At 43.2% G+C, this 13,365-nt stretch overlaps 1 protein-coding gene across 1 annotated transcript; it reads right to left on the bottom strand.

The window, feature by feature from the left end:
* Positions 1-245: 245 nt before the first annotated feature.
* On the bottom strand, positions 246-5,163 carry PJA1 (praja ring finger ubiquitin ligase 1). Its single transcript, XM_003412739.4, has 2 exons — positions 5,033-5,163; positions 246-2,956 (listed from the first exon to the last, which is right to left on the bottom strand). The coding sequence occupies exon 2, from the start codon at positions 2,729-2,731 to the stop codon at positions 833-835; it is 1,899 nt and encodes a 632-aa protein (XP_003412787.2). The 5' UTR covers positions 2,732-2,956; positions 5,033-5,163; the 3' UTR covers positions 246-832.
* Positions 5,164-13,365: the final 8,202 nt, after the last annotated feature.

Raw genomic sequence — 13,365 nt, forward strand, 5'->3', positions numbered from 1 at the left:
CTATATTATTTCCCCCATTCCACCTGAAAGTTTCTATTTTCTAAAATGTGACTTAACCCATTCACACCTACACTCAGTCTGGATTGATTCCTACCATTGTTCTTTATTCTTATCACGCTTTCTCAGCGTTTCTTTTCCTTCCCATAGACTGAGTAGTCTTTATGCAACTTTTTTCCCCCTATAGTACCTTGACAATTAAACACTTTGATCCTACTTTAAAAAATAATCACCCTTAATTTTTTGCTGTTGTTGAGTGAGCACTTTCAATGAAACTATTTTTTTTTCCTACAGTTGGAAACACCAAAAAGCTCTAGCTTTGATGTAAATGGAAGGGATCAATTCTAAAGTCACTCAGTTACCACCATTATGACAAAACCAAACAACTCCATTATACCTTGTAAAACCAAAAGCAGAACTTTAATGAGCTTTTACTGCACTGCAATTACAGGAACCCATAACATGCAACAAAAATAATTGTCTTTTGGACATAGTTACAAATAAACTTGACATTACAATTAACAGCAACGTATTCTACTGGAGAAAACAAATGCAACTTATTTCAACTTTCAGGTTAGAAAATTTATGTTCTTACTGCACTTCCAAGTAGCATTTAGAAAGTTTAGTTTTCCCTTTCTAACTTCTAAAAGACAATATGATTTTAATACAATCATACACAACCATTTTCACAGTGGAAATAATCACAAGGAATCAACAGGTGTCGTTTAATTGACTGACTGATTTTACTTCAATTATTAATTCTGAGAGGGCTCCTGCAGTATTGTGGATTTCAGATGGGGAAAATAATCAGACCAGGAGTAAACAGCCTTGGTCTTTAGAGTGGGGGAGGGAACATGCAGCGGCACACAGGGCAGGTGCCTGACTTCTGAAGCCAGATGGACACACAGGGCTTGTGAAAATAGTGGTGGCATGGGAGCTCAGTTGCCACCTCCCCCTTCACATATTCACTGCAACAGATGGGACAACACATTTCCTGACCAACTGCACTGTGATCTTCGGTGACCAGGATCTCAGGAAGACTGCTGATGCTCTCCTTGCTCGCTGGTGGATTGGCCACCTCCACATCCACCGCAAGAGACTCCAAGTGTGCAAGGGCAGTTTCCATGGCCTGGGCCAGGCGTTCCTCAAGTGCCATATAGGTGAGGAACTGAGGATCCACATAGGAAATGGCTTCAGCCACTCCTAATCCATCTGCAAATCCATCGAAGAGGCTCCAATCCACTTCTAGGTCTTCGCTCACACTGGAGTCGTCTTCAAGGTTGTTGTTTCCATCCAGCATGAATGCTCCAGGTTGCATAAACTCATGACCAGAATCATTATCCCCCTCGCTGCTACTCTCATTTTCATTGTATTGGAGCCAAGAAATTTCTCCTTCTTCCAGGGATGCTGACTCCTCCTCCTGAGGAGATGGTTCTCTAGCTTCTGCAGGATAATTGCTGCCATCGTTGCTAGCACTGGCACCAGCACTGGGACTGGTGCTGGCGCTGGCACTGGCACTCACTTTAGGTTGCTCAGGTTCATGCTCTTCTTTCCCCGGTAGAGTCTCCCAGCTTTCACCACTTGAGGACTGATTTTCCTCTCGATCTCGATACTTATGACGCAGAGCAGCAGCCCACTCTTCGTCGCTGTCAGAGTCTTCATCACAGTATTTGTAGTAATCATCACTGTAGGTCCAGAAGTCAGCATCGGCCACGGTTCGACGTCGTCTCGGCACCTTTTCTGGTTTCACTCGCTCATTCTTCGCTTCCCTCTTTTCTTCAGGGTACTTTAGCTCAGAGTAGCCACTTGAACTTTCACCTCTACCTCTTCTTGCTGGGCCATCTGAATGGACTTCAGCATTGGCAGCATCCCTCCATCTGGGAGTATTGTGTAGCACATCATCATCATCATCATCAGTATCAAAAAATATTTTTGGTTTCATGCAATTTGGACTTGCCAGATTTCTGATTTTGGGCCTCACCACCAGTTCCTCTGAACTCTTTGGGGTGTTTTCCCCACCACCACAAATACTCACAGGAGCCCTACTGGGACACTCAGGTATATTCTGCTCTTGTTTCTCCCTCTCTGAGCTGTCACCGTTTGTAGCCACCTTGTCTTCAGCAGATGTGCCATTTTGCTGTACAAACTCAGCTGCCTTAGTAGAGCAACCCGCTGCAGAGGCTGGGTCTAACTCGTTAATCTCCTCTCTCACATCATGGTTAAAACTAGACAACTGTGGTGGCTGCCCAGCCAAAGACCTTGCCCCTTTCTCTGAGTCATACAGCTTATCATCTTTAAACTTTCCAGTTTCCCCTCTTCCTGGTGGTCGCTCAACAGGCCCAGCCCCCTCCTCCTCACTATCATCAGCCCCAAAGGAGTCAATATGTCCATAAGCCATTCCTCTTCTGCCACCTGAAGCCCTGTACTCTCTTGGCAGATATCTGGAATAGTCCTCATTATCAACATTCAGGCTGCTTCCTGAGCTCTCACTGTCATCCCAGCTACGATGAGTGGCAGAAAATGGTGATCGGCTTCTCTTGGTGATTTGACCGGGGGCTGATCCGGGCATCGGGACTTCAGATGCCGTCTTTCTCTGGCTGGAAATTCTTTCCTGCTGGCTCGCGGATGGCCTGAAACTGACATAAGCATGCCTTCTTCCATATCTCCTGCCTGTATTGGACTGATACCCTCCTGCTGGTTTGGGCCATACAGGCTTGCTAGATTCCTGACCCATTGCTCTGACTTAGGAAGGTTTCCAGTACAGCTGGCGCGTGGGTCCTGCTGCTCCTTGCACACGCTTTTGAGATGGGACAGTCAAATCAGTTCAGAATAAAAGGAGCAAGGAGATTTATTTTCACTTCAGCAGGCAGGTAACAGAAAGAATACGGGGCCTTTAAAATTAGTTTCACTTTCTTCTAAGGCCTGGAGTAGCATTCCAGTGACTGTCAGGTGTGTAGACCTGGAACACATTTTTAATGTTGGCAAAATGATTACAAAACTGCGTTTGTAGGAAAGCCAGACTTAAAAAGAGAATCGACAGAAGGTGGGGGAGACTGGACATTTGGAAGGCGGGTGAAATACTGTGGAACTGTACCAATGTGGGCAGAAGAAAGACCGCTATGGTTATTGTTTTGTTTATTTTTTATGGGGTGCCTGCATTTTTTTGACCCTGCAGACATATAGGAGAAATGCGAATTGGAATAGAGTGGAAGATATGGATCACTGTGTGTGCACGTGCACGAGTATGTGTGTACGTGCCTGTCAGGAGGAAAGGGGCAGGTGGAAGGCGGGCCAGCAATCCCACCATGAAGGGATGGATGTCTGTCTGCAGTGAGGAGGGGCAGGCAACAGATGCACTGGGAAGGGATGTGAGTGTCAGACAGAATAATACTCACTCTGGATGTGGGTGTGAAAATGACAGGCATGGGTGCGGTGGCTTCAGAGAAGAGGGGTCTGTGTAAGTACGAGAGAAAAAAGAGTGTGTGGGTGTGTGTGTGTGTAGCTGCATGTGTGGCAGGTGGATATGTATGGGGGGATGCGTGTGTTCCTGTGTATGTGGCAGGCAAGGAAGGGTATGGTAGTACTGGAGGTGGTGTCGATGAGTTTGTGCGAGTGTTTGTCAAAATGGGAGGCAGCAATGGAGAAACATCAGTGCGAGCAAATGCAGCAGCCAAGGGGTGGCCCTGGAGAGGGGAAGTGTGTGTGATGAGTGGAACAAGAACAACAAAGAATGTCTGTTTGTGTGACTATAGCAAGCAGGGAGGGGGGTGGTGTCCCTAGAGAAAGATTTATGTAAGTGTGAGTGTGTGCACCCGTGAGGACCAGCAGATGAGGGATGTCTACGCACAAATGTGGGAGACAAGGGAACAGGAGAGGAGAGCACTTGAGGGGGTTGTGTGAAAGGTGTGTGTGAGAGTATATGTATGTAAGGGGCATCCAAAAGAAGAGCCAGCAATAGACAGGTGTCTCATGTGCGTATGTGGCAGCCGCGGAGAGGAGAGGGTGTGTGGCGGAGAGGGTGTGTGCGGGTAAGAGAGAGAGAGAGGGAGAGGGAGGGAGAGAGGGAGAGGGAGGGAAGGAGGGAGGAGGAGGGAGAGAGAGAGTGAGTGTGTGTGTGTGTGTGTGTGTTTGCTAGAGCACACAGATGCAAAGAGAGGAGGTCCTGGAGGTGTGTATGTGGCAGGCAGTGAGGGGCTGGAAGTGGGGGGAGAGAGTGTGTGTATGAGACAGAGAGAGAGAGTGCGTGGGTGTATGTATACGTATTACACAAATACATGCATATAAGTGTGTGTACACACACACACACACACACACACACACACACACACACCCCTACGCATGTGCAGGAGAGGGAAAGCGCTGGAACCTAGAGTATAAAGGGGAAAGGGGCTGCAATGGAAGATTTCTGTGTGCGTATGCAGCAGCTCGAAATGGGGAGGAGAAGGGGGCCAGCAATGTCATAACGAGAAACGAGAGGAAAACGTTATCAGCTCAAACGGCAGGGAATTGGGGGTGGGGGGGCGGGGAGAAAAGGGCTGGCTATAGTTTTTCCCTGGGAATATTTTTTTTCTTCTGACAGTTCCTTCCCTGAGAAAGATATTTTTTACCTAAAAACAATCTTAACCATTTACCATTTCGCAAAACAACAGGCAAATGGAGGAAGACAGGCCATGGGGTATTCTGCAAAGGGATGGAGGAGAGGAAACAGAGGACGCGAAGGAGAGAAGTGGGAGAGGGCAGAGACCACCACCCCCCTCTCAAATATCGATTAGAGCCATTCGAGCGGAGGCTACGCCACCAGGGATGAGAAATGCAAGATGGAGCCCCTGAACAGGCTGATGGAGGACACAGGCCTCACTCTGCAGTCAGGTCCCGCGTCCGCCCCACCCCTTCCCGAGGGGGCGAACCTGAAAACCCGCTCGCTAGAACCCCCCAAAATCCTCGCCTCGGCGCCCAGCCACTCGCCCCCATGGCTGGCCACTCACCTACTGCCAGCCTGTAGATGGACCGAGGACATAGATAGCCCTTTACTCACCCAGTCCGGACACCCGCAAGATCTTCGGGGCAACAGAGCTGTCGCACCTCCGACCGCCACGACCGCCAGAGCCGCTGCTCCTGGGTCTCCAGCTCCAACCCGCCAGACAGCAGCGGGGACGTGCTGCGGCAGCGGTGGTGGCGGTGGCGGCAGCGGCGGCGGCGGTGGTGGCGGTGGCGGCGGCGGCGGCTGAGGCGGCGGAAGTGATTGTGGCGTTGACTGGAGCCCGCCCCCTTGATGTGGCGGGGTCCGCAGCAGCCCTGGACAAATCGGGGTGAGCCTGCAGGCATTATTTCATTTTAAATGAAGAATCGTCAAAGATACAGACAGCGAAAAATGTAAAAATCCAGATTTCTAAAATGTTAAGCATTTAGCCCTGTTCCCTTTTTTTTTTTAACAAGATAAAATTTTCAGATTGTTTCTGATTCATTCCAATGTGAACGCAATCATATTAATATATCATATTCTATGGTCGAAGGATCCCTGGTGGCGCAGTGGTTAAGCACTCAGCTGTAACAGAAAGGTCGACAGTTCGAACCCACCAGCACTCTGCGGGAGGTGTGGCAACCTCTTCCTTGAAGATTTCAGCTGTGGAAACGCTTTGGGGCAGTTGTGCTTTTTCCAGTGGGGTGGCTATGAGTAGGAATCCACTCGACATCAATGGCAATGGGTTATCCTACGGTCTATGTTATGGTTTGAATTGGAACTATTAAAAATGTGAAACTATATTTAAGGTTCCAGGAAGCTTACATTTTTAAATTGAAGCTCTTGTAAAGAGCTGTTGCTGTTAATCACAAAATCAAGCATCTCTATCCAAAAGAAATGATCGTGAAGCACAACATGGGTTCACATTCTGGTAATTGTATTGCAGTTAAAAAAAACACCGTAGCTCTGCTTTTTGGATTTATACAATATTACTGAACTCTGAACTCTTTTTATGAAATTGCGCTTTATAATGAACCTCTAACATCAAATGTGAAGAATTCCTATGTTCACAAGGGTAGCGAAGTTTTGTTCTTACTGGAAATAAAATTCATAATAGAAAAACAAAAAATTTAAGGATAACAACAGAAGAGAAATAGGCTGTATAACTTTCAAACCATTAGGGAAATAATGTATGGAACAAAGAGAAAAACTCAGCCTAACCAAGGGCAAGAAATGGGAGGGGCAACAAGAAAGCATGTGAAAAGAAAACAAAAGGACAGGATGTTTATTGTGAGTTTCACCTAAGGCAGGAATTTTCACTGCTGTGTGCCATTGAGTCAATTCCAACTAGTAGTGACCCTATATGACAGAGTAGAACCGCCTCATAGGATTTCCTCTTCTTTAGTTTTTACGGGAGCAGATCACCAGCTCTTTTCTCCTGCAGAGCCACTGCTGACCTTTCCCTCAGTAGCCGACTGCTTAACCATTCCGCCACCAGGGTTCTTAAGGCAGAAATAGGAACGAAAAATATATACCTGTTATGTACTAGCACAAAATAAGCAAGCAAGCAAGCAAACAAAAGAGAGACATGTGGCAATGTTAATATCAGAAAAAGAAATCGAAGTAAAAAGCATCGAAAAGAAGAAAGGTTTTGTTCACTAAGAAGATATGATAGTCACTAAATTTTTGTGCCAAGAATGTAGTTTCAAAATATATGAAGCAACTACTGCTAGAAATATAAGGAGATCAGGAAATCTGCAGTTATCATGGGACATTTAACCACACCCCTTTTAGGTATATGTCTTCTAGTGCTGCCATAACAGAAATACCACAAGTGCGTGGCTTTAACAAAGAGAAATTCATTCTCTCACAGTCTAGTAGGTTCCAAGTCCAAATTTAGGGCGTCAGCTCGAGGGGACTGCTTTCTCTCTATGTCTGCTCTGGAGGAATATTCCTTGTCATCAATCTTCCCCTGGTCGAGGAGCTTCTCAGGCCCAGGAACCCCAGGTCCAAAGGATGCACTCTGCTCCCTGTGCTGCTTTCTTGGTGGCATGAGGGCCCCAACTCTTTGTTTACTTCCCTTTCCTTTTTATCTCTTGAGAGATTAAAGGTGGTGCAGGGTACACCCCAGGAAAACTCCCTTTATTTTGGATCAGTAATGTGACCTGGGTAAAAAAAGGGTGCTACAATCCCACCCTAATCCTCTTTAACATAAAATTATAATCACAAAATGGAGGACAACACACAGTCCTGGAAATCATGGCCCAGCCAAATTGATACACACATTTTTGGGGGGACATAATTCAATCCATGACAGTGTATATATATATATATATATATATATATATATATATATATATATATATATATATATATATATATATATATATATATATATAACACTGCCATGGAGTTGATTCTGACTCATAGAGACCCCAGAGGGTTTCCAGTGCTGTAAATCTCTAGAGAAGCAGACTGCCACGTCTTTTTCCCGAGGAGGAGCCGAGGAGCCGCCCGTGGTTTTGAACCACCAACCTTTCAGTTAGCAGTTGATCTCTTTAACCAGAGCGATAGATCTAATTAAAAAAAAAAAAAAACCAAACCCAGTGCTGTTGAGTGGATTCCGACTCATAGTGACCCTATAGGACAGAGTAAAACCGCCCCATAGAGTTTCCAAGGAGCGCCTGGCGAATTCAAACTGCTGACCCTTATGGTTAGCAGCTGTAGCACTTAACCACTACGCCACCAGGGTCTCCGTAGATCTAATAGACTGGAAAAATAAATAAGGATCTAGAAAGTTTGAACAACACAATTAAACTGATCTAAAAATTTTTTTTAATGTATATGTATTTTTGTGCTTGAGAATATACATTTTCTTTTATTAAAAATATTTCAAACATACAGTAATGTAAAAATTTTATTTTTTTCCGATCTTCAGGTCCTTCTTTTTTTGAAACGCGATGTTATAGCTGAAGCCCCCATTTCGTCCTATTCACCTTACTTGTCTGTTTTTTTCTTTTTCTCCATATGTACATAAGAGTAAGCAAAATGCACTATTGTTTTGTGTGTTTTAGTTTACATAAATGGCATCGTAATAAATATATCATTTTGAAATTTATTTTTTTAGTCAATTTCTTTTGAAATACAGCATTTTTGATACATGTAGATTGAGCTCGTCATTTTAACTGTTGAGTACTATTGTATGACTTACCCAATATGCTATTACTATAAAATATTATCGTATGGATTTCCATTGTATAAACTCTCCAATTTATTTGTCTCTCCCTCTACTTGAATTGTTTCCGTTTTGTGCTATTATATGTAAGGATTCAAAGAGCATCCTAGTGCATGGTTCCTTGTGCCTTGTGACTCTTCATAGGCTTCCTGCCTCACAACAAAGCTGCTGGTGAGAGAGAGGGAAGCAGAGAGGCCCTAAAATGGAAGCCCGCAGTCTTTTAAAACCTAATTTCGGAAATGACATCCCATCACTTTTTTTTTTAATTGTGGTGAAAATATACATAGTAAAACATACACCAACTCAATAAATTATACATGTACAATTCAGTAACACTGATTACATTCTTCAAGTCGCGCAACTATTCTCGTTACCTTTTTTCCAAATTATTCCACCACCACTGACATAAACTCAATGCCCCCGCTAAGCAAAAACTCTCCCTTTTTCCTTCCCTCCCATCCCTGGTAGCCACTAGTAATCTTTGGTTATTTCATATAAGTGAGATCATAGAGTATTTGTCCTTTTACCACTGACTTATTTCGATCACCATGATGTTTTCAATGTCCATCCATGTTGCAGCGTGTATCAGGTCTTCATTTCTCTTAAACAATGGTTGGGTAATATTCCATTGTATGTATGTACCACATTTTGTTTATCCATTCATCCGTTGATGGACATTTCGGTTGTTTTCACCTTTTGGCTATTGCGAAAAGTGCTAAAATGAACATTGGTGTACAAGTCTCTGTTTGCATTCCTGCTTTCAGTTCTTTTGGTTATACGCCTAGGTTTGAGATACTGGGTAATATAGTAGTTCTACGTTTAACTTTTTGAGGAAACTGTTTTTCCCAGCAGCCGTATCATTTCACTCATCACTTTTGCCATATTCTACTTCTTAAAAGCGAATCACCTTAAAAACGAGCCATAGTTTAGCTTAACTAGTAAAAAGGTCTGTTTTGAAAAAAAAAATGTACTATCTATATTGGATCAAATTGAAAACAGCAACTTGAAAGGTTGGATGGGAATCTTAAGAGGCAGTGAGTTTATGTTAATGAGAGAGGAACAACTCAGAAAAGGAGGGTGAGAGTGGTTGCACAACTCAATAACGTAATCAATGACACTAAATGGTACGTGTAGAAACTGTTGAATTGGTGTATGTTTTGTTGTGTATATTCTCAACAACAACAACAAAATAAATAAAATTTAAAGAAAAAAAAAAGTGAATATGTCTAGTCCGCAGTCAGGAAGAGAGGATTGCACAAGGACATGAGTGTCAGGATGTGGGGGTCATGGGGGAGGGGTGTAAGAGCATTTTCAACTTTAATAGATACTGCTAATCTATGTTCCAATGTGGCTGTACCAATCTACATTCCCAACTGCAGTTTATTTGCTTCAGTGTTTCCTCACATTCCCAATACTCTTGGTAAATTCAGATTTTAAAATTATTGCTAATCTGATAAGTATGGAACACTGTTGTTTGAATTTGCTTTTCCCTAAACTACTAGAAGTGTCTTTTCACATTTGTTGACTATTTAGATTTCTTCTTCTCTTAATTGTTTATTCATATCCTTTGTTCATTTTTTGTTGGAGTTGTTTTTATTATTCTTGATTTCTATGAATTCTTTATATATTCTGGGTACCAGATGTCAGTTCTATTTGTATAGTTGCAAATATCTTCTCCTAGTTGATGTTTTCTTTATATGTAAATATGAAACTACTTAAAACAAAAGACAGTTTATTGGGAAGGAAATACAAATGGCACTTAAATACATGAGAAGAAGCTCAAGTTCACTCATAAAATATAATGATATACCATTTTCGCCCATCAGACTGACCAATAGGAAAGTTGATAACATACCGTATTATTGTGAGTGTGGAGCAATAGGAACTCTCTCAGACAGTGCAGGTAAGAAGGTAAATTGACAGAACTTCAATAGTAGGTAAATTGGCAGTATCTATCAAGATTACTAATGCACATACTTTTTGACCTAGAAGTCTACCCTTAGGAATTTATCTACACGCAAATTTAATTGCACACAAATCTCTCATAGTTTCAGACAAACTCACAGGAATTCAATGTGCATGCTTTTAAAAATTAAGAGTCTTTTTTCCTTCTGGTTTTACTTGTCTCCCTCCTTTGCCTACATCATTGTTTCCCATAACCTATATAAATAACCTAGTATTTGTTAATCCATATTTTCTTTGTGCTTGTGTAATCACCTATGGACATATATATACTTAAGAGCCCTGGTGGCTCAGTGGTTAAGCACTTGGCTGCTAACCGAAAGGTCGGCAGTTTGAACCCACCAGCTGCACCATGGGAGAAAGATGTTGCAGTCTGCTTCCATAAAGATTACAGCGTTGGAAATCCTATGGGGCAGTTCTACTCTGTCCTGTAGGGTACTATGAGTCGGAATCAACTCAACAGCAATGGGTTTGGTTTTCTTGTCTTGGTATGTATACTTATGTGTACACATATATACATATGCATACATATGTGGGTTTTTGTCCTTCTTTATTAAAATGGGATCATATATATATATGTCATGGATTAAATTATGTCCCCCCGAAAATGTGTGTATGAACTTGGTTAGGCCATGTGTGGTTGTCCTCTATTTTGTGATTTTCCCTTGTGTTATAAACCATAATCTCTGCCTGTGGTTAAAAGGATTAGGGTGGGATGTAACAGTCTTGCTCAGGTCACCTCCCTGATCCAGTGTAAAGGGAGTTTCCCTGGGGTGTGGCCTGCACCACCTTTTATCGCTCAAGACGTAAAAGGAAAGGAAACCTAGCAGAGAATGGGGACTTCATACCACCAATAAAGAAGCACCGGGAGCAGAGCGTGTCCTTTAGACTCGGGATTCCTGCACAGAGAAATTCCTAGTCTCGGGGAAGATTGATGAGAAAGACCTTTCTCCAGAGCCGACAGACAGAGACAGCCTTCCTCTGGAGCTGACACCCTGAATTTGGACTTTTAGCCTACTTTACTGTAAGAAAATAAATTTCTCTTTGTTAAAGCCATCCACTTGTGGTATTTCTGTTACAGCAGCACTAGATAACTAAGACAATATACCTCTCAGTTTCTTGCTTTCCTCACTCAATAATAAACCAAAACTAACAATAAACCATTCAATAATAAACCAAATCAATAATAAACCAAAACCTGTTCCTGATGGAGTAGGAGAGCAATGGGGTGCAGACCTCAAATTCTCATAAAAAGACCAGACTTAATGGTGTGACTGAGACTAGAAGGACACCAGAGGTCACGGTCCCCAGACCTTCTGTTAACCCAAGACTGGAACCATTCCCAAAGCCAACTCTTCAGACAAGGATTGGACTGGACTATAAGACAGAAAATGATACTGGTGAGGAGTGAGCTTCTTGGCTCAAGTAGACACATGAGACTATGTGGGCAGCTCCTGTCTGGAGGGGAGATCAGAAGGCACAGGGGCACAGAAGCTGGCTGAATAGACACAGGGAATACAGGGTGGAGAGAGGATTGTGCTGTCTCATTAGGGGGAGAGCAACTAGGAGTACATAACCCACTGCTGTCGAGTTGACTCCGACTCATAGCGACCCTATAGCACAGAGTAGAACTGCCCCGTAGAGTTTCCAAGGAGCGCCTGGTGGATTCGAACTGCTGACCTCTTGGTTAAGAGCCGTAGCACTTAACCACTACGCCACCAGGGTTTCCACAGGAGTACATAGCAAAAAAAAAAAAAAAAAACATAGCAAGGTGTATATAAATTTTTGTATGAGAGACTGACTTGATTTGTAAACTTTCTCTTAAAGCACAACTAAAAAAAAAAAAAACAACTCAAGATGTTGATGACTCTGCTTCCATTAGTAAAGAGGGCACTACTAATCAATGGGGTGAGGTGGCAATAGAAATGTACAAAATACCACCACCAGTATATCAGGTATTGTTGAGAGCTGAGGCTCTGGGTGAGCCCATGTTTGATACCTTCCTACAATTTTGTCATAATGAGAAGGATAAGGAAGCTGGTCGGTTGGTCCTACTTTCACTAGACAAAGTGATGAAAGAAAAAGATGAGCTCAGGGCTTCAGAGTCAAAGCTCAAGTACCACATAAATGACCTCAAAGTTTCCACTTCTGCCTTGAAAGAAAGCCTTATTACTTGTAGTAACAGAGCTGATATTACTGAAAACCAAACCCAGAGACTCATCGTAAAAGTGGCTGAATTACAATACCAAATGAATTCCCAACCTCTAGTGGTGTCTGAAGTTAAAGTGAGGGCATTGACTGGGAAAAAATTGAATCCTAATTCTTGGGCAGATAATCAGGAAGCTGGAGACACTGAGGCCCTAAATTACATTGAATCACTCCTGCCAGCAGAACCAGCCCTCTCAATCCCATTTGAAATGATTACTCCATCTTTATCTCCTAAGCCACCCTCCCCAGTAAAGCCATTAGCCCCTCCACCCCCATCTGATGAGATTAACTCAGCTGAGTCGAAAGAGCCTTTATCTGAGTCACTGCCTTAAACATCACCTGAGGCAGATGGATTATAAGACAATGCTGAATGTTCTCAAATCACAGCCCCACCACCCATTCTGGCTTCTAGACCTATTGTTGTTGTTAGGTGCCATCGAGTCAGTTCCGACTCATAGTGACCCTATGCATAACAGAACGAAACACTGCCTGGTTCTGTACCACCCTTACAATCCTTGTTGTGCTTGAGCCCATTGTTGCAACCGCTGTGTCAATCCACCTCGTTGAGGGTCTTCCTCTTTTCCGCTGACCCTGTACTCTGCCAAGCATGATGTTCTTCTCCAGGGACTGATCCCTCCTGACAACATGTCCAAAGTATGTAAGACACAGTCTTGCCATCCTTGCCTCTAAGGAGCATTCTGGCTGTACTTCTTCTAAGACACATTTGTTCGTTCTTTTGGCAGTCCATGGTATATTCAATATTCTTCGCCAACACCACAATTCAAAGGCGTCAACTCTTCTTCGGTCTTCCTTATTCATTGTCCAGCTTTCACATGCATGTAATGCGATTGCAAGTGCCATGGCTTGGGCCAGGTGCACCTTAGTCTTCAGGGTGACATCTCTTCAACACTTTGAAGAGGTCCTTTGCAGCAGATTTGCCCAATGCAATGCATCTTTTGATTTCTTGACTGCTGCTTCCATGGCCGTTGATTGTGGATCCAAG

Source organism: Loxodonta africana, chromosome X (genome assembly GCF_030014295.1).
Source record: "Loxodonta africana isolate mLoxAfr1 chromosome X, mLoxAfr1.hap2, whole genome shotgun sequence".
Taxonomy (NCBI): domain Eukaryota; kingdom Metazoa; phylum Chordata; class Mammalia; order Proboscidea; family Elephantidae; genus Loxodonta; species Loxodonta africana.

Bases quoted from the DNA above. Each gene is read 5' to 3' on its own strand.
- PJA1 (XM_003412739.4), bottom strand. From the start codon at position 2,731: ATGGGTCAGGAATCTAGCAAGCCTGTATGGCCCAAACCAGCAGGAGGG.